The sequence below is a fragment of the Megascapheus bottae genome, chromosome 27 (genome assembly GCF_031878675.1).
Source record: "Megascapheus bottae isolate mThoBot1 chromosome 27, mThoBot2.hap1, whole genome shotgun sequence".
Lineage (NCBI taxonomy): Eukaryota > Metazoa > Chordata > Mammalia > Rodentia > Geomyidae > Megascapheus > Megascapheus bottae.
In genome coordinates, this window is record NC_143535.1 from 11283269 (window position 1) to 11303287 (window position 20019).

At 44.2% G+C, this 20019-nt stretch overlaps 1 protein-coding gene across 1 annotated transcript; it reads right to left on the reverse strand.

The window, feature by feature from the left end:
- Window positions 1-692: 692 nt before the first annotated feature.
- Window positions 693-18603, reverse strand: Acat1 (acetyl-CoA acetyltransferase 1). The gene is made up of 12 exons (XM_090319575.1): window positions 18444-18603; window positions 11619-11666; window positions 10361-10478; window positions 8675-8770; window positions 8352-8452; window positions 5981-6124; window positions 5505-5655; window positions 5296-5391; window positions 4054-4167; window positions 3317-3381; window positions 1280-1437; window positions 693-982 (listed from the first exon to the last, which is right to left on the reverse strand). Exons 1-12 carry the CDS (start codon window positions 18513-18515, stop codon window positions 862-864), a joined length of 1284 nt encoding a protein of 427 aa, XP_090175701.1. The 5' UTR covers window positions 18516-18603; the 3' UTR covers window positions 693-861.
- Between the last annotated feature and the right edge of the window lie 1416 nt (window positions 18604-20019).

Here is a 20019-nt window from a genome sequence, read left to right on the forward strand (position 1 = left end):
CTCCGGGGTGTGGGTGTTAGTGAGATGCAGAAAGATACATAAACTACTACTTATAAGTGTGGAAAATAGAAACAGTGCAGCTTGAGGTTGGCATGGGATTGACGGAGGAGCTAAGTCTGTAGATACTTCACAGTGAAACCCCCTTGTATATTAAAAACCAGTATTTTATAGGCAAAGTGTCCATCTCTTCATTAATGGCAATGGTGGAGATAAATGGAAAAGTTCAAGCCCCAGGACTTTGTTCAACCTTCTGTACCCCTAACCCTGAAAGGCCAAGTTCTAAGGAATTAACCCCAATCCAGACTGAACATTTAGAACACTACTGTCCGTGGTTTGTCTTGATTAGTGGTATGTGGCATTCATCATTTGCCCAGAAGAGCCAGTTCTCACTTTGATGCAATATTTGAGATTGTCTGGCCTGCAAGCCATCAAGGCCCTTGAAACCATTTGGTTTAGTCCTGCCTAGGACTTCCCGCATAACTTGAAATTTTCTCAAAGCACATCCCATAAACAATGGCCCTTGTCAGTCAGAAAAAGGTTGCCTACCTTTGTAAATAATTAACATCTATCACCTGCAGATAGCATTCCTTCTCTGAAATGAAAGCTTCTCCTACTTTAAATAACAATCACTGATATTTTACATAGTATAGGTTCATTATGCACAAATGTCTGATTTCTAAATGACCAGAAAATTAAAACAAGAAAAGCTTTATTTGTAATTTCAATAAGTTTCAGGATGTGATTCACTTTGTTTTTAAAAACATAGAAAAATAATGAAAAATGAAATCACTCATTATGAATATAAGCTGCTAACCCAGGGGTTTACTTAAAAGAGTTGTCTCCTTCAACACTGCAAGTTTTCTACAGCTTCTCAATCAGTATAGCAGAAGCACCTCCTCCTCCATTGCAAATACTGGCAAGACCAAATTCTCCTTGCTTCAAAGCGTGGGCCAAATGAACGACAATTCGGGCTCCAGACATCCTAGGATTCAGAAAGCATTTGGTTCTTTAATGGATAACAGAATTGATGGCTAACCATGAAATACTGCTAGTCCAAACCAACTTCTTAAAGCATTAGCCACTCCTTACAGCTCTATTAATTACTTTTCTTCAACTTTGATTTGTTTCAGGAAGAAAGCCTGAGTGCAGATCTTTAGTTCCTTTCACTGTAGGATACTGAGACAGAAATGGTCTTTGCCTTTGCCAATAGCATAAGAATTATGAGGCAGCTGATGTTTAAATTATCTTGCTGTTAACCTAGACATAATTGTTTACCTACCCAATTGGGTGTCCCAGAGAGACTGCTCCCCCATGGATATTCACTTTTTGGGGATCCACATCCAGCATCTTTATGTTGGCTAGCACAACCACACTAAAGGCTTCATTTACTTCCCACATTGCAATGTCTTCTTTTTTCAATCCTGCATTTTTAAGAACCTAAATTTTTTAGGAGACAAATGATACTCAAATAGTTAGCACATTGTTTTCTGGAGATTCTGCAATGCTGGTTTTGAAAGCACATTTTCATTGTCTTCTGGAGATTCTGCAATGCTGGTTTTGATTCCCCTTCAATTGGCTTATTTACATATAAACTGCTTTAGATGTTTAGCAGGTTTGCACCTGCTGTCCTCCCTGCTTGGGGAGGATGTTGGTTTAAGATCAACTGAGGCAAAAAAAAAAAAAAATGGGGAGATGGAAAAAGCTGATAGCGGCATCCTGTAACCTTGTATGACTGTGATGTGTATGTGTGATCTGGTGCTAACATTAGTAATCAACACTGAAGCAAAAACCCAGGCTATCAAGTGAATTCAGTAGTACAGGGCCATTAATACAAGGAAACTGACATAGCGTGGGAACGTTCCTGAGTGGTAGCGCATGCCTGTCATCCTGGTGACAGTGAGAAGCATAAATAGAAGGCTCACAGTCCAGGTGAGCTTGGCCAGAAAACAAGGCTATCTCAAAAATAACCAGAGCAGCCAGGCAGGGTGGCTCACTCCTGTAATCCTAGCTACTCAGGAGCTTAAGATCTGAGGATCGAGGTTCAAAGCCAACCTGGACACTAAAAAGTTCATGAGACTCTTATCTCCAATTAAGCACCAGAAAAGTGGCTCTATGGCTCAAGGGGTAGGGCAGGAGCCTTGAACTGAAGAGCTTAGGGATAGCTCCCAGGCCCAGAGTTCAAGTTCCACGACCGACCAATAAGTAAATAAATAACTAGAGCAAAATAATGGCTAAAGGCATGGCCCAAATGGTAGTGCTGCTGCTGCTGCACAAGCATAGGGCCCCAAGTTCAAAACCAGATTCCTGCTGTTAGAATTCCTTTCAAAATCCTTTCATGTTACTCTAACTTCCTCAATACCTGGTGTGAAGGTTCTCATAATAAGATGTGTGGTTTGGGCAGAAATAGGTAGTGCCCTTCGTTCTGCTTTTTACTTCGGTACATTCACTTTCTGTATTCCTTTCTGAGGTCTGTTCCCTCTGTGCAGGGGTGTGTGCCATACACTCTGCCACTGTTTCTGATGCAGCTGTTTTGTTACTTCCATCCATTCTTTCCTTTTTCCTTCTGGTGCTGGCCTCAGAAGTCCAGTCCCAGAGTAGGCCCTCTTGGAAGTGTGTATTTGCAGGCTTCCACAATCCTGGCTAGAACCCTCCCAACCCAACTATTCCTATTACCCCTTGACTTGCACAGACTTGCTTCCAACCTTCCTAACCATTGGAAATGTGTAGGTTTTGCATCTCACAGACTCTTTACTCTAAAGACCTGCTAGCCAGGTGCTCACACCTGTAATCCTAGCTACTCAGGAGGCTGAGATCTGAGGATTGTGGTTCAAAGCCAGCCCAGGCACTAAAGATCATGAGACCCTTACTCCAATTCATCACTGAAAACGGGAAGTGGGGCCGTGGCTCAAGGGATAGGGCGGTAGCCTTGAGCTGAAGAGCTCAGGGACACCTCCCAGACCCAGAGTTCAAGCCCCATGACCCACAAAAAAAAAAAAAAAGAAAAAGACCCGCTGCAGGTAGTCTCTTTCAGGGTGGAGCCAGCTCTGGGAGTTCTACATCAGGGACCATTTCCATTCTCTTGTCACAATGACCTTGCCTGTGTGCTTTCTGTTGGCAGTGTATGCATTCAGCACGTGAGTTCGATACTGCTTAACCGCTCTAAGAAAGAGACTGCAGGTTGCTCACTTCTGTTATATTGTTCTTACTGTTTTCAGAAGTGGGAAAATTTGAAATCGAGCTGTCTCCTTTACTGATTACAATAAAACCAAACCAGAGGGTGTGACAGAGTAGAGTGTAGAGGCTCATGTTTTCTCACCTTAGGGACGGCGTAGGCAGGTGCAACTGGGAAGTCAATAGGGTCTACAGCAGCATCAGCAAATGCTGCACAAGAGAATAGGGTTAAAGCATTGTATCAGCACCCATAACTGCACGTCACTTGTATACAGAACGTAAAAGCCAAGCTAGCCTTATAATTGCACACTCATGGGGCCGGGAGTTTGGCCTAGTGGTTAAAGTGCTTGTCTAGCATGCACGAAGACCCGGGTTCGATTCCTTGGTACCACATACATAGGAAAAAGCCGGAAGTGGTGCTGAGGCTCAAGTGGTAGAGCTCTAGCCTTGAGAAAGTCCAAGGACAGTGCTCAGGCCCTGAGCTCAAGCCCAGGACTGGCAAAAAAAAAAAAAAAAAAAAAAAAATTGCACACTCATTTCTGACCCCTCTTAACTCAGATTCTAAAGGCAAAAACAGGTCTGTCTTCAGCAACAGAGTCTAGTACTGAGCATGTAGGTTTGGAGGCTTTGTTTTTGTTTTTTGTATGTTTTTAGACTCCTAATTGCACATTCCAGCTGACTGCCTCTAGACAAAACATGGACCTTCTCTCCTACTCATCATGTAGGAAAGAAAGCATGCTTTAGTTTTAAATCATAAATAGAAGTCTTCACAGCTGCTCGAGTAGCAGTAAAATTCTGCCCCAAAGTAAAACCTATAGACGGAAGAAGCGATTCTTTCTCCGTGTGGAAGCGTAGGAACAGCCCCGGTGAGGACGTCTCTACCTGCTATTCGTGCCAAGGGCTTAGCATTGAGCCTCTTGGCAGCATCTGCCGTCATCAGGACCACAGCAGCCGCTCCATCGTTCAGGGTGCTGGCGTTGGCAGCTGTCACTGTGCCTGAAAACAGCAGCATGCGGGAAATGACCAGGGCTCCATCCCGGATTCATTTGGTTCAGCTTAGCAAATTACCTGAACATTGTCTGGGTTACCAAATGGATGGCCTTCACAACTGGTATGGAGATGGTCTTGCTCGGATGGTGCATGTACAAAGTAACTACTACCCAGTATAAGAGGGCCTTAAGTTTAGCAGCAGTTTTCTCAAAGCTCGCAAACTGGGCAACTGGAGTTCTGTTTAGAAAATACTCCTAAATTCCAGTTTTTCCTGTTTTCCATTAGTAATCTTAAAGTTTCCATGATCCATTTTAGAGTTAATTTTTTTCCCCACATGGTAATACGGTTAAATTTTGTTCTCCATGTCCTAACTGGTTTTTCCAATACTATCTGGTGAGGCTTCCTTGACCCCTTTATCAAAGATTGAGATGGCTTGAGCTGTGTGGTTATTTCTGGATATCAGTTTTTGTGCCAGTTTACTCCCAGTGGTTTTTGTTACTGTGACACAATGGTATTATTTGAAATCCAGTATTACACTTCTATCACTGTTTTTTTTTTCTTCTTCTTCTTCTTAAGATTACTTTATATTTTGTGCTGGTCCTGGGCGTAAGCTCCAGATTGGCTCACTCTATACTTGGAATTGAGAAGTAGAAAGGAGAACTTCACGTTAATGAAACTCCATTGATAATGAATACCTCTATATAGCATAATAAACAGAACTTCCATTTCTCCTTGGATTTCCAGTTGATTCAGACATTTAGAATTAGGGGTTTAACTCAATGATCGAGTGTTCACTTATCCTGTGTGAGGCCTCGGGTTTCATCTCTAGTACCTTTCCTCACAAAGCGTTTTAGAACCCTTAGATCCCATTTGTACAAACAGTCAGCAGTTACTGAAGACATGCTCCCAGGCCAGGCCTTGAGTGAACACACAGCGACCAGCTAGTCCCTAATAGGGATTCCATACAAACCTATACTTTGGGATGACCTGCATGTGAAAAATCATTCTAGTTCTGTCACAGAACCTTCTCTAATTTCATTTGAGTTTGGTATATATAAAGAAGTTACTTTTTAATCCTTAGTCCAACAACTAATACAGTATATAAATTTAGTTGTCTGATTGCTTTCTACTCACCATTTTCCTTTTGGAAAACTGTCTTCAGCTTTGGAACTTTACTAAAGTCAACCCGCTTATATTCTTCATCTTCCTTCACCACTGTGTCCGGTTTGCCTAAAATTTAAATGCAAATAGAGCCAGCATAATCTCAGCAATGTATAAAAACTATTCAATCAGAACAAGGTGGGGGGGAAGGATTTAACAAATGTACTCTGAGCGTGGTCTACCTTTTACTGTCACTGTGACAGGTGTGACTTCACTTCCGAACTTGCCACCTTCCCACGCTGCTTGGCTTCGCTTGTAGGAGCTGATGGCATACGCGTCCTGTTCCTCACGTGTAATGCTCAGCTTCTTTGCTGTATTCTCAGCACAGTTACCCTGGTCCATTTAAGAATTGGGTTTTTGTTTTTTTTTTTCCTTAAACCAATCAAGTTTACATGACTTAGAAAACTAGCAGTTAATTTTAGTCTCTACCTTCTCCCTTACATACTAAGTAGGTAACTTAAGTATGGGCTGTTTCAGGAGTCAGTGAAGGGCAGTTTCTTCAACCGTTGAGCTACAGTGATCCAGTGGACAGAGAACAGTATTTCTCTAGCGTGAAAGGCTAATATCAACCACGCTGTAGTTCAACTTGTAAAATATAGTAAGAAAAATCAAGTATGCATTAAATGGCATTCCCTATTAAAAACCAAACAGCACTCACCATGTGGATTTTATTGTAGACGTCGGTTAGGCCATCTTTTACGATCAGATCTTCCAGCTTCACACCTCCGTAGGGCGTTGCTCCACGGGGCATTACATAGGGAACGTTGGACATGCTCTCCATGCCGCCAGCCACCAGCACGTCCTGCAGGGCAGCATACTGAGGTCAGTACAAGGGATGCAGACTCACTCTTCTCTGCACCTCCCTGGTACCACATCAGTACTCAGGGTGCATTGGTCTTAAGCCACGCCCCTGATAAATAGTGCAAAATGTGTAATGAGAATTAAGATTATAATCAGACTATTAAAAAATGGGGAGGGGGCTTTGGCCTAGTGGTAGAGTGCTTGCCTAGCATGCATGAAGACCTGAGTTTGATTCCTCGGTACCACATACATAGAAAAAAGCTGGAAGTGGTACTGTGGCTCAACTGGTAGAGCTCTAGCCTTAAGAAAAGTCCAAGGACAGTGCTCAGGCTCTGAGTTCAAGCCCCACGAGTGGCCAAAAAAAAAAAAAAGTACCAGTACAACTTTGTAGAAAGCACTGAAAATTACGGAAAACTTGGAATCCTCCCTCTTGGCTACTCCTAGAAATTTCCCCTACAGACATGATAAGGTGTTCAGTCACCATTCTAGAGACTCACAGATGCTCAGCTAATAAGAGCAGAGCTAAGATTGGAAGTTAGTACTTTACTAACCATGGTTTATTCTATCAGTGTTGTTAGAAAGTATAAGTAACATAACACTGTATGTACTTGCAGCAGTATTTAAAACTGAAAACCGGAGCCCATCTTGATATTTTCAAGGACTTTCAGAATGTTACCATGACTCATCTCCATAGAGTATGTGCTGTCACTGGTGCTAACTCATCAACATATTAAGTGGAACCCAGAGGTTTGACAACTGGCAAGGTCCTCTGCTCTCAAGTGGCAGGACATTCTGCCTGCCGAGACACAGGGGACGGGGAAGGGAAAGGGAAAGATGGATTGTTGTTGAATTCCTTTGTGCCATTTGAGGTTTTAGCATGTGGAGTTAGTGCTTTTGGAGTGTCTCGGGTGCAATAGCTCTTCATCCCTTCCCTTTGGCTGGCTTTCAAATTGCACAGAGCGGAGCAGCATAGGTTACATACACATGATTGCACTCTCGGGAGACAGCTTCATAACCCTGGAAGGTTGGCATGCTCTCAACAGGAGTAGATTTCTTCTTTCTCATCTTGGCTCTAAAATTTTGGGTTTGTGGCTACCTTAGTCATCTTCTCTTCTTCACCAGGACACTAAAGGTTTCAGTATTAACTCAGTCACTTTTCTTTTGTAGCAGAACTGGACACTAAACTCAGGGCTTCAGACTTACTAGGCAAGCATTCTACCACTTAAGCCATAGCCCTACGCCCGCATTTTGTCTATAGTTTGTTTTTGAGATAGGGTTCCACTTACCTGGTCTGGACTGGCCTTCTACCTCCTAAATGGGATTATAGGCATTTACCATCAGAGTAAGACTCTTCAGTTATAAAATACCTTAGCTGAAAACTTCTCATTAATCCAGAGCTTTATTTTTTTAAGGCAAGGTCTTGTTATATAGCTCCAGCCTAGCATGAAACTCAAAATCCTGCTGCCTCAATCTCGTGGGTGCTGGGGTTACAGGTGTGTATTGCCAGACCTCATAGTACATTTGTTCCACCACTTCTGACAATCTGAGATGACTTAAGAGAAAACATCTCGTGGGTGCCAGTGGCTCACACCTGTCATCTTAGCTACTCAGGAGGCTGAGCTCTGAGGATCTCAAAGCCAGCCCAAGCAGAAAAGTCCCCATGAGACTCTTATCACCCATTAACCACTCAAAAACCAAAAGTGGAGCTGTAGCTCTGTGGGGGAACCCTGCTGCTTGCTATTTGCCACTTAGCAAGCACACATTCAGTGACTCAAGCAGTCAGGAGCCAGAGGGCGCCTGGCCCCACCTGCCTGGAGCAAGTGGGATGTGTCTCAGGACAACATTGGCTGACGGTCGTCCCTATTTGATGACATGGCTGCGACTGCTCGATCTATATTTAGCGAGCACATTTTGTGGAATAAAGTTAGATCTGCACTGAGAGTCTGATCTCCGGAGTCTGTATTACTCGTGGGCTCCGTCGCCATCTTATCCCCTGTGTAGACGTCCGAGAAGGACAACAACATAGCTCAAAGTGCTAGAGTGCTAAGTGGTAGAGCAAAAGAGCTCAGTGACAGCACCCAGACCCTGCAAGTCCACAACCAAACAAAACAAACAAACAAAGGAAGAAAGAGAGAAGACATCTTATTTCTAAAGCATGAACATGCTTCCATTTTTAAGATCCGTTCGGAGTGTATTTTACTTTAATAGATGAAGAATTTGTTTCTCACCTGGTGTCCACACATGAGACTCTGAGAGGCCAACATGATGGCTTTCATTCCTGACGCACAAACCTTGTTGACAGTGGTGCATGGCGTCGAAATCGGCAACCCTAAAACCAACGTTAATTCAGATTTTTGAAAAGCAGATACCTCCCAAGCACAAGTATAGAATTTGCAGTAACAGAACAGAGCATATTGCTGTAACCTGCAAATTTTCTCGTGCCTGCGGTTAGTCAATGTTATGCATTTACAATTTTATTTCATCTCAAATGGCTTCATCTGGAGGTGAACAATGGAAGTATGAGAGGAGCAATGTGCGATGAGCTGGGTACCTGCGCCCAGTACAGCTTGTCGTGTAGGGGCTTGACCTTGGCCGCCTTGTATTACATTCCCCATGTATGCCTCTTTCACTTCTTCCTTTGGGATACCTACAAACACCAAATAGGTATTTCACCATTTTTGTTCAACTTAATAATTAATGATAACAAACTGCATGACTACATAGTAAGAATAACTACATGGGGAGAAAAGGACTAGTGCTGGAACTTAGGGCCTTCTGCTTATTAGACAGTACTCTATCACTGAACCACACCTCTAGCCCCCAGAAGGTTTTTTGTTTGTTTGTTTGTTTGTTTGCCAGTCCTGGGCTTGAGCTCAGGGCCTGAGCACTGTCCTTGGACTTTCTCAAGGCTAGAGCTCTACCATTTGAGCCTCAGCACCACTTCTGGCTTTTTTCTATGTATGTGGTACTGAGGAATTGAACCCGGTCTTCGTGCATGCTAGGCAAGCACTCTATCATTAGGCCAAACTCCCGGCCTGCCCCCAGAAGTTTCTTTTCTTTTTTTTTTTTTTTTTTGCCAGTCCCGCGCTTGAGCTCAGGACTGAGCACTGTCCTTGGACTTTCTCAAGGCTAGAGCTCTACCACTTGAGCCTCAGCACCACTTCTGGCTTTTTTCTATGTATGTGGTACCAAGGAATCAAACTCAAGCCTTCCTGCATGTTAGGCAAGCACTTTAACCACTAGGCCAAACTCCCGGCACCCCCAGAAGTTTCTTTCTTTGTTTTTTGTTTTTGCCAGTCCTGGGCTTGCGCTCAGGGCCTGAGCACTGTCCTTGGACTTTCTCAAGGCTAGAGCTCTACCCCTTGAGCCTCAGCACCACTTCTGGCTTTTTTCTATGTATGTGGTACCAAGGAATCGAACCCGGGTCTTCGTGCATGCTAGGCAAGCACTTTAACCACTAGGCCAAACTCCCGGCCTCTTTCTTTTTTTTTTTTTTTTTGCCAGTCCTGGGCTTGAGCTCAGGGCCTGAGCACTGTCCTTGGACTTTCTCAAGGCTAGTGCTCTACCACTTGAGGCTCAGCACCACTTCTGGCTTTTTTGTATGTATGTGGTACCAAGGAATCGAACCCGGGTCTTCATGCATGCTAGGCAAGCACTTTAACCACTAGGCCAAAGTCCCGGCCCGACCCCCCAGAAGTTTCTTAAAATCAGTTTAATTCCTAACTTTACAGTAGAAAAGAATTCAGAAATTAGCATTATATAATTTCGACAAGTTTTGTTTTGTTTTGTTTTTTTTGCCAGTCCTGGGCTTGAGCTCAGGGCCTGAGCACTGTCCTTGGATTTTCTCAAGGCTAGAGCTCTGCCACTTGAGCTTTAGCACCACTTCTGGCTTTTTTTTTTTTTTCTATGTATGTGGTGCTGAGGAATCGAACCCGGGTCTTCGTGCATGCTAGGCAAGCACTCTACCACTAGGCCAAACTCCCAGCCCAATTTCGACAAGTTTTATATATATATATATATATATATATATATATATATATATATATAGAGAGAGAGAGAGAGAGAGAGAGAGAGAGAGAGAGAGAGAGTGTATATATATATACACACACATATATAGTATATATATATAGTGTATATATATATACACACACACATATATATACAGAGTGTATATATATATATACACACATTGACTCATTTTTGCCCCTTGAACAGAAAAAGCAAAGTAAACACAGACCTGCCTTTTCAACAGCGTCCTTGATTGCAACAGAGCCAAGCTTGGTGGCTGGCAGAGAGGAAAGGCTGCCTAGAAAGGATCCAATAGGCGTTCTGGTGGCACTCACTATAACCACTTCCTGGCAAGACACAAGATGTTTAGATGTACTAGAGGACACCCCGACAGCCTTTCATTACATCAGCATAATCCATATGTGGTCCTATAAGAAAACACTATTTTCATGAATTAATGATGACAGTTACTTATTGAAGCAGCTTTAAAACATGTCAGTGCTGTGTGATGTAATACCCAATAGAAAAGACAAGGGCGAGGTACAGCTCAGTGGTAGAGTTCTTGCATAGCAAGACTCTAGAGTTTGATGGTCAGTACTACAAAAAAGTAAAAGAAAAACCTAGACAAATGAACCCTATAAAGATCCTCCTGATTACACATTGACTACACCTGTAATCCTAGATACTCATGGCTGCTCAGGAGGCTGACATCTGAGGATCGAGGTTCAAAGCCAGGCCAGGCACTAAAGTCTGTGACCCTTACCTCCAATTAACCACCAGAAAACAGGAGGTGGCACTGTGGCTCCAGGGTTAGAGCTACTGGTAGCCTTGAGCTGAAGAGCTCAGGGATAGCACCCAGGCCCAGAGTTCAAGCCCCATGACCAACACAGCCACACACACACAAAAATCCTCCTCCTCTCAGCTCTCTTTAGTAGGCTGAGGTCAGAAGCTTAAGTTTCAATTCGGTTAGAAATTTAAGAAATGGTCACTTTACCCTTGCTGACTACATAACAACAAAACCAAAAAGTACACGCAAGATGGGACACAGCAAACGCTACATTTACTAGTGAGACAGGAAAAGCCAGTTTGAGCTCTCTTAAACACTATGGAAATATGGCGATATAGGAGCTTCAGGTTTGAATAGCTAGCTTTGCTAACTATTGTGTAAGTCATGTGTTAAACTTCAAATACTCCCAAGTTTTTTGTTGTTGTTGTTGTTTTTGTTGCCAGTCCTGGGCTTGAGCTCAGGGCCTGAGCACTGTCCTTGGACTTTCTCAAGGCTAGAGCTCTACCACTTGAGCCTCAGCACCACTTCTGGCTTTTTTTCTATATGTGGTACCGAGGAATCGAACCCAGGTCTTCGTGCATGCTAGGCAAGCACTTTAACCACGAGGCCAAACTCCCAGCCCCGAAATACTCCCAAGTTATAAATACATGTTTGCTTGTGAATTCATGAAATTTCAAGGCATAATTAAATTTATACTTACATTCAAGGTAGGTTTTGATACATAACTGCGCTCTGTGAATCTTATTTCCTGTAAGAGAAATAGTTGTTATAATATACTATCAATCAACATCATTTTATACTTGTCAGTAATGGAATTATGGCAACTTCTTCCTGCATTTTCATTTTAGGCTTTGTTTCCAAGTTTCCTATTGTCTATATCTTAAACTTCTGTAGATTGGTAGACATAATGGGAAAAAAATATTAGTTTTCTGTTTAATTGTTCAATGGAAATGTACATTTTAACTTGTAAATAAGCTTAATGATTTTATCACCTTAAAACTTAAGTCTTTTCTTTTTTCAAGACAAGTAGAGGAAAGTTCATTGAGGAGTCGCACTGTGTAGTTTAGCCTGGTCTGAAACTAACTACACGGCCTCAGTCTTGATTCTTCTTCCTTTACCTAAGGAAAATGTGGTTTAGTTCTAAGTTCTACATTATATGATCTTAGGGTTCCAAGAAAATGTTCTATTTAAAAAAATACTTTTAAGGGCCGGGGGTTTGGCCTAGTGGTAGAGTGCCTGCCTAGCATGCACGAAGACGCAGGTTGCATTCCTCAGTGTCACATACCCAAAAAAAGCCGGAAGTGGTGCTGTTGCTCCAATGGTAGATAGAGCTCTAGCCTTGAGAAAGCCAAGGATAGTGCTTAGGCCCTGAGTTCAAGCCCGAGGACTGTCAAAAAAATATTTTTTTTTCAAGTAAAATTTGCTATTTCTCCCCATCTACAAAGAAGAGAGAAGTCAGCACCTAAATTCCTAGCTTCTCAAGAGGCTGAGATCTGAGAACACAGTTCAACACTAACCTGAGTAGACAAATCTAAGAGACCCTTATCCTTGACCAACAAGAAACTAGAAGTGGAGGTGTGGTTCAAGTGGTAGAACACAAGCCTTGAGCAGAAATGCCAAGTGAGAACATAAGGCCTTGAGTTCATGTCCTACAGTGACACACACACATGCACGCGCGTGAGGAAGTGAAGGACGGGAGAAGGGTGGGAGGAGAGGGAGACAGGAAAGACAGATATTATTAGCAAGGGGAGAGACAGACTATTAGCCTGTGCAGGGAGGGGTGCGATCAGAACAGAAGCTGGAAGAATATCAATTCTTTCCATGGTATTAGTAGGGACAAATGCCAAGAAGAGACGCTTGGAAAATGTAGGGCACAGTTCACGGGAGGCCTAGGTGATGTGCAACTGGACTACTTACTGAACAAAGTACAGGTAACGTGTTTTTTTTTTTTAACCTGATGATGTCAGAAAGCATACACACATTCAGAAGCAGCAGTTTGTACAGTCAGAAACTAAATAGATGGGATAAGAGTGAAGGGACAGCCACAGGAGAGCAGTACTCCAAGGCAATCTGTTCAATGTTAGTATGAAGAATTATGGGGACACTGTCATTTCTATGGAAACAACTTAGCTATGAAGATAATCTGGTCTTGCTATGATTTTTTTTAAATGTCAGCCTAACAGTTGTGCGTCCTCTAGTGTGAGACCTTGGTAGTACTACCAGAGATCTTCAAATGCTGGGGTTCCACTGAATTACTTCAGGCAGAAAACCCAACACCTGCTACTTGTTGCTGTCACATTAACCTGTGTTCCCCTGGACTGTGAACAGAAACATAACCTGCATAATTTACAATCTTACCACATTATCTGTGATCTAACTTTGACTATAACCTAACTACGTGGGGGCCGGGAACCTGGCCTAGTGGTAGCATGCTTGCCTAATGTGCACAAAGCTCTGGGTTCGATTCCCCAGAACCACATACACAGAAAAAGCCAGAAGTGGTGCTGTGGCTTAAGTGGCAGAATGCTAGCCCTGAGCAAAAAGTGTCTAAGGATAGTACCCAGGCCTTGAGTTCAAGCCCCAGTACTGGAAAAAAACAAAACAAAACATGGTTGGCACCAGTGTCTCACACCTGTAATCCTACCTATTCAGAAGGCTGAGGTCTGAGAATGGAGGTTCAGAGCCAGCCAGTGCAGGCAAATCCTCTGGTTTATGATGAATAATCAATCAACTGTCAAAAAGCTAGAACTGAAGGCGTGGCTTAAGTGATAGAGCACCAGCTGTGAGTAAAAAGCCAGGTGAAAGCCGAAAGCTTGGAGTTCAAGCCCCAGTATTAATACCAAAAGAATAAAAACAAACCTTCCTAGGTGAAGTCAATACACTGTGCCTCCAAGTACCCACTCAGCAACTCCATTCGAGAACAGACTGATGTCAGCTGGCACCCTGCAAGACTGGGAAAGCTACATGAGGGTGGGTGCTTGAAAAGTTGTAAGGGTTGGAGCTCGTCCACATACTGGTCGATGCCATGTCAAAGCAGAGGTTAAGGCCCAGTGAGAAGCCATGAGTGAGCCGGAGGGAAGGAATGGGACAGGATGTACTGCACACTGCAAGAGAAGATTCTTCCAGCAGTGATCTAGCTTGGCTCCAGCAGGGCTCACTGCACTTTTATCACTGAGCCTTAGATGGCCGAAGATTTGCGTATGACACAGCTTCGAGTGTGTGAACACACGCCCAAATTCAATTCTCAGCGTAAGTAAATGAATCACTCCACTTCTGAGCGTGGGGTGAGATATTGCTCCACTTGTCGTTTAAGTTTCTCTAGAGCTTAGTTGAGATCTCCTGGCTCACCTCTACTTTATTCACCCTCCCTTCCTCTACATCTTCCTCCCTGTATTTCTGGATCATTCTGTCACCATGCCAACAAACTGGGATCCCTCCTGTCTGAACAACAAACCAAGTCAACCTCCCTTGTACACTTGCACTTAACTTTCGCCGCCTTGATTAGCTCCAGCAAGTTGCCCACGTTTTCAGTTTACTGATCAGTCTACTCAGAAATGACTTCTACCTCTCTCCCTTTGACTATGGTTGGCTCTGGCAAGGTCAGCAAGGTATGTATGGCCAAGTCAAATAAACACTAAACAGACCTTTGGACCTGAGGCCCTAGATTTGGAGATGTCTCTGAGATATCAGTGTAGACTGAGAACTATATGGCTAACCTCACAAAATAGCCCTGTTAAATGTTTACCTATGTACAAATACAAGGCATCATATAAACATGTGTATAACCATAATACATATAGATGTAAGAAATTTACTCACATATATCCACATACATATAGCTACTTAGCCAGCTAACTCCAGACACTCCACTCTAGACCTCTACACTGAAATTTAGGAATTTACAACAGCTGCTCTCTTTAAAGTACTGCATTTCACTATTTGTGTATGTCCTTCACTGCCTAAGTTTGTGGATGGTGACTAATTTGTGTATGCACCAGTACTGAGGCTTGAATTCAGGGCCTTCACCTGTTGCATGACTTTTTGAGCCCCACCTCAAATCCAACATTTTGTTGCTTACCTGGAGATGGAGGCTCACTGACTTTTCTGACCAGGCTGGCTTTAAACTGAGATCCTTAGATCTCAGCCTGAGTAGTAGATTACATGCATTAGCCCCCAGTGCCCAGTTGGTGATGGGGGGGGGGTGTGTGTGTGTGTGTGTGTGTGTGTGTGTGTGTGTGTGTGTGTGTGTGTGTGTGTGTGTGTGTGTGTGTGTGTGTGTGTGTGTGTGTGTGTGTGTGTGTGTGTGTGTGTGTGTGTGTTGGTAGATTACATGCATTAGCCCCAAGTGCCCAGTTGGTGATGGGTGTGTGTGTGTGTGTGTGTGTGTGTGTGTGTTGGTAGATTACATGCATTAGCCCCAAGTGCCCAGTTGGTGATGGGGTGTGTGTGTGTGTGTGTGTGTGTCTTGGTCCTAGGGCCTAGCTCATATTTTATTTATGCAGTCCCTTTGTTAAAATCTTGTGTAATCACTCTGCTATGTGAAATTTTGGCACTGTCTGACATACTGCTGCCGTAAACAATTTGAATTGTGTCTTCCCTACAAGAAATGCTAACCCCCATTTGGAAATGGGGAGTCTACAGAGGCAATCAAGTTAAGATGTATTCTTAATTCAATCTGATGGGGAGCCTTATAAACAGGGAAAATCTGGGGCTGGAGGGATGGCTCAAATGGTAGAGCAGCAGCGAAACAAGCAACAAGCCAAGTAAGTGTTAAGCCCAGAGTTCAAGCCCAAGTACTTCCATCAAAACAAAGGGGGTGGGGAGAACTAGACACAGAGATTGACTGAAATAGGATGAAGGCCCTACCGGGCTTTTAGAAAACTCTACAATTGCATTAAACTGCCCATGCTCTCATGTTGAAGACTGCCAGCATGTTCCCAGTTCTTCATTCACCTTCTGGGTCCCCAGAGCCTCTTTCTTCTTTCTTTCAGTCTGCATACTAAAAGAACCAGAAGGGGACTGGGAAAGTGACTTAATGGGAGAGTGCTGAACTAGCATCAATAAGCCCTGTATTCAATTCTTCAGTAACACATAAACAGAAAAATCTAGAAGTGGTGTGGTGGCTCAAGTGGTAAAGTGCTAGCTTTGAGCAAAAAAAGTTCAAGCACAGTGCCTAGGCCCTAAGTTCAAGCCCCAGGACTGGCAGCAGCAGCAGCAGCAAGGAAAAGGAGAAAAGAAGGGGGGAAGGAACCCCATGTAACCTGTAAAAGCCCTGGGCTGGATCCCCAATAGAGACAAAGAAGAAAAGGACTGGAATGAAACTAGATCAAAGTACAGAAGAGGAGTTTCAAAGAGGACCTAGAAATAGTGCCCAATATAGAGTAAAGGTCAAGAAAGAAAACAGTCTAGAAAATCCGGGGGCCCATGCACGTGTCTGCCTGTCCCTCCTCTCCCCCCACTTCCTCCACACCCCCAGCCAAGATGACACTACTACCCAACCAGGCTGGCTTCTTCATCTTTCACTGCCAGCCTCCTTCACAACTGTAAAAAGTACGTTTCTGTTTTAAGCCACACAGCCTGGGGTATTTTGTTGGGGCTGTCAACAAAATAATGTCCATTTTGACACAACCCATCCAGTCAACCTGCCTGGAGTTTGACAAAACACTGCACAATCTGTTCCAGCTCTGAATTTCCTTCTATAGCTTTTCAGTAAAGATGGCAGCAAACAGGCCAGGCATTATGACGGAGGAGGGATAGATGTTAACGTGCACAGTGAGCATAAAGCCCTACATCAAAATCATGTGAATGCCCAGGATCTGGGTCCAGAATCTTCACTGTTACCCTGCGTACTGTGTGTGTGTGTGTGTGTGTGTGTGTGGTGGCAGCACCAGTTAGACATTTGCTCTTGCGTACTGTGTGTGTGTGTGTGTGTGTGTGTGTGTGTGTGTGTGTGTGTGTGTGTGTGTGTGTGTGTGTGTGTGTGTGTGTGTGTGTGTGTGTGTGTGTGTGTGTGTGTGTGTGTGTGTGTGTGTGTGTGTGTGTGTGTGTGTGGTGGCAGACATTTGCTCTTGCTAATGCCAAGCCAGTGATGAAGAAGGCATTTGCATCCTGTGGTGACAAAAATACTAAACTAAAGGAAGAAAGAAAATGCCAGATACTTTCAGCTGAGTGGGACAGAAATTTACCTGCAGAGAGTGAAAAGAATAAAACAGATGACAAGGGTAGGGCATCTATAATCCCAGCACTCAAGAAGGATGAGGCAGAAGGACTAGAAATCTGAGGCCAAGAAGCCAGGACTACATAGCAAAGCCCAGTTTAAAAAAAAAAGAAACTAGAATCCAATGTATAGCCTACAAAATTGGGAAGAGAAGAGGCAGGGGTAAGAAAGTTGAAAAGAGTGACACTGATTAAGATGCACTGTATTTATGAATTGCTTTGTTAAATGGTAACTTTTTTTCATATATTCTTTATTGTAATTATTATATTCACCAGATTGAAGGTGCATTACTTCACAAACATTGATATCCTTTCTCACGTCTTGGTCCCCATTTCCCTGCCCCATCCCCACCCCTCATCTTGTTTTCCCCCATGGTAACTCTTTTGTACAGCTACCTAAAGATAATAGAAATAAATGTAATCAAAAGGAAGTATTAAAAAAGGGGCTATTTCTTTGACCAGAGAGAAAAAATGATTGGAGCCAGAAAGGTAAAAAGGGCCCATTAAGGTTTGTTGACCATAGGGGGTTGTATTCAAGGCAAAGAGAGAGAGACATGACAAGTCAATGGGCAAGAGGTCAAGTCGCATTCCAGAAAACAGAACCAAAAAAAACCCACAAAAGGGCCGGGAGTTTGGCCTAGTGGTTAAAGTGCTTGCCTAGCATGCATGAAGACCCGGGTTCGATTCCTCGGTACCACATACATAGAAAAAAGCCGGAAGTGGTGCTGAGGCTCAAGTGGTAGAGCTCTAGCCTTGAGAAAGTCCAAGGACAGTGCTCAGGCCCTGAGCTCAAGCCCAGGACTGGCAAAAAAAAAAAAACAACAACAAAAAAAACCCTTGAAAACAACATTGCTGTGGTTAAGGAAACAATTGCTTAATTGGAGAACCATCTGTTACACAGGATTACTGGCTTCAACTACACGAATGTGTGAAGTGGGCATAACCTCGTCCTCACAGGCCACGCGAACAAAGGCACAGACAGCCAGGTGCAAGCTACATGGGGAGGGGGGGACCCCGAGAAAGGTCACGGGCAAAGGTCACGGGCCTTCCACGGGCAGGTGAGGCTGGCCAAGGCCAATCCCGGCCTTCCGGGCGCGCGCCGCACCCGCGCCGGCAGGAGCCGCAGCCCCGCACCGGCGGTCTCGCTGGGCCCCGGAGCGAGGCGGGGCCGGGGCGCGGAGTGACTTCGAGGCCACCGGCCTTCAGCGGGGGCGACCGTCCCCTCGGGGTTCTCCCGGGGCCTAGGCGGGAGGCTGCGGCCGCCCGCACAGAAGCCTCCCGAGCCCAGCGGGCGTCGAGCCCCGCTTACCTGCAGTGGCCCCCGAAGAAGAGCCCCGCGCCCGCGCACGCCGCCGCGCAGCAAGGCCGCCAGCGCCGCCATGGCTCCGGACCGCACTAGTTTCAAGGGCAAGGCCGGACCTGCACGCCCGCACCGCTTCCTACCGTAGACCCCCAGCAAACCCGGCCAGGCTCCGCCTCCCCGGGCCTCGCTCCTCCAATAGCAGCCCCGGACCTCTATGGTCGGAGGCGATTGGCTGACAGTCGGCGGAGGGGCGGGGCCTGGCGCCGGATGGAGTCTCAGCCTCCGGGTAAAGTTGACAGCTGTGACCCACTCCACCGGCTCCAGATCCCCCACCCCTACCTCTGGGCACACTGGTTTATGTGTCACCTGATCCTTTCTACCTAAAACTCAGGTACAAAGGAAATGCATGTAGATGTTTTTTTAAAAAAAACCTCACCTTTTAACTTAGTAGCCATGAAATTCTACAGTGGCAGAAAGCAGCCGGGGGGGGGGGGGGGGGGGGGCCCACGTCTGCAATGCTAGCAACTCAGGAGGCTGAGATTTGAGGACAGAAGATTAAACCGAGGCAGGGAAGTCCATGACATTCTAATCTGCAGTTAACAACAGCAACCACAACAAAAGAGCCGGGTTGGAACGAAAGCTCAAGTGGTGGAGTGCTAAGGGATAGCGCCTCCCGTGTCCCTGGTTCTAGTCTCGGTATGGGGGAAAGGGAAGGAAGAAGATACAAAATAGAATATATGTGAATACTTATTAAAATAATCAATGCACCAAAACTCTCTTAAATTATGTCGTGCTGCACAGGAAGTGGTATAGAGCTGGAGTCTGAACTGGCGTCATACTGCATAGCTCTAATATAAATGCTATCTATGATTATTCCCTCATTTGCAAGAACCCATGGTTAACTTTGGATCTGGAGTTGAGAATAACAAAGCTTTGTGACTTTGTAACATCCACTTTTATATACATAATAGATATTTGTAAGTACATAAAAATACATATATTAATCATGTATAAATCACTGAAATAAGCATATTGATGTCTCAATATTCATATTGACTTATTTGTATGTATAAATATATAACTTTATTCATACATATTTGCTTTTCTTTATGTTGGTCCTGGGACTTGACTTCAGGGCCTAGTGTTGTCCATGTGCCTTTTTTGTTCAAGCCTAGTACTCTGCACTCTTACCACTAGAGCCACAACTCCATTTCCATCCAGCTTTTTGGTGGTTACTGGGAGATAAGTCTCACGGACTCTCCTGCTCTGGTTGACTTTGAACCATTATCCTCAGGATCTGTCTCCTGAGTAGCTATGAGTATAGGCATAAATCACCAGCACACAGCTAGTTTTAAATATAGTTTTAACTAATACATATACTGTATGTTTTATATATATATATATATACTTCTAACTGAAAAAGTTCAAATTTAAAAGGTATATCATATTGTATATGCTTATTTAGTTATTTGAAATAGGATAGGGAAGAGGGAAAACAAGATGAGGGGTGGGGGTCGGGGGAGGGAAATGGGGACCAAGACATGAGAAAGGGTATCAATGTTTGTGAAGCAATGCACCTTCT

What these genes read in the sequence shown, in the direction of transcription:
- Acat1 (XM_090319575.1), bottom strand. Translation starts at nt 18,515, where the DNA reads ATGGCGGCGCTGGCGGCCTTGCTGCGCGGCGGCGTGCGCGGGCGCGGG. An exon ending in GTCTCATGTGTGGACACCAG is followed by an intron (nt 6,125 to 8,351) that starts GTGAGAAACAAA and finishes GCTGCCCTGCAG; the next exon opens with GACGTGCTGGTGGCTGGCGG. An exon ending in GCCCTTGGCACGAATAGCAG is followed by an intron (nt 3,382 to 4,053) that starts GTAGAGACGTCC and finishes TCTCTTGTGCAG; the next exon opens with CATTTGCTGATGCTGCTGTA.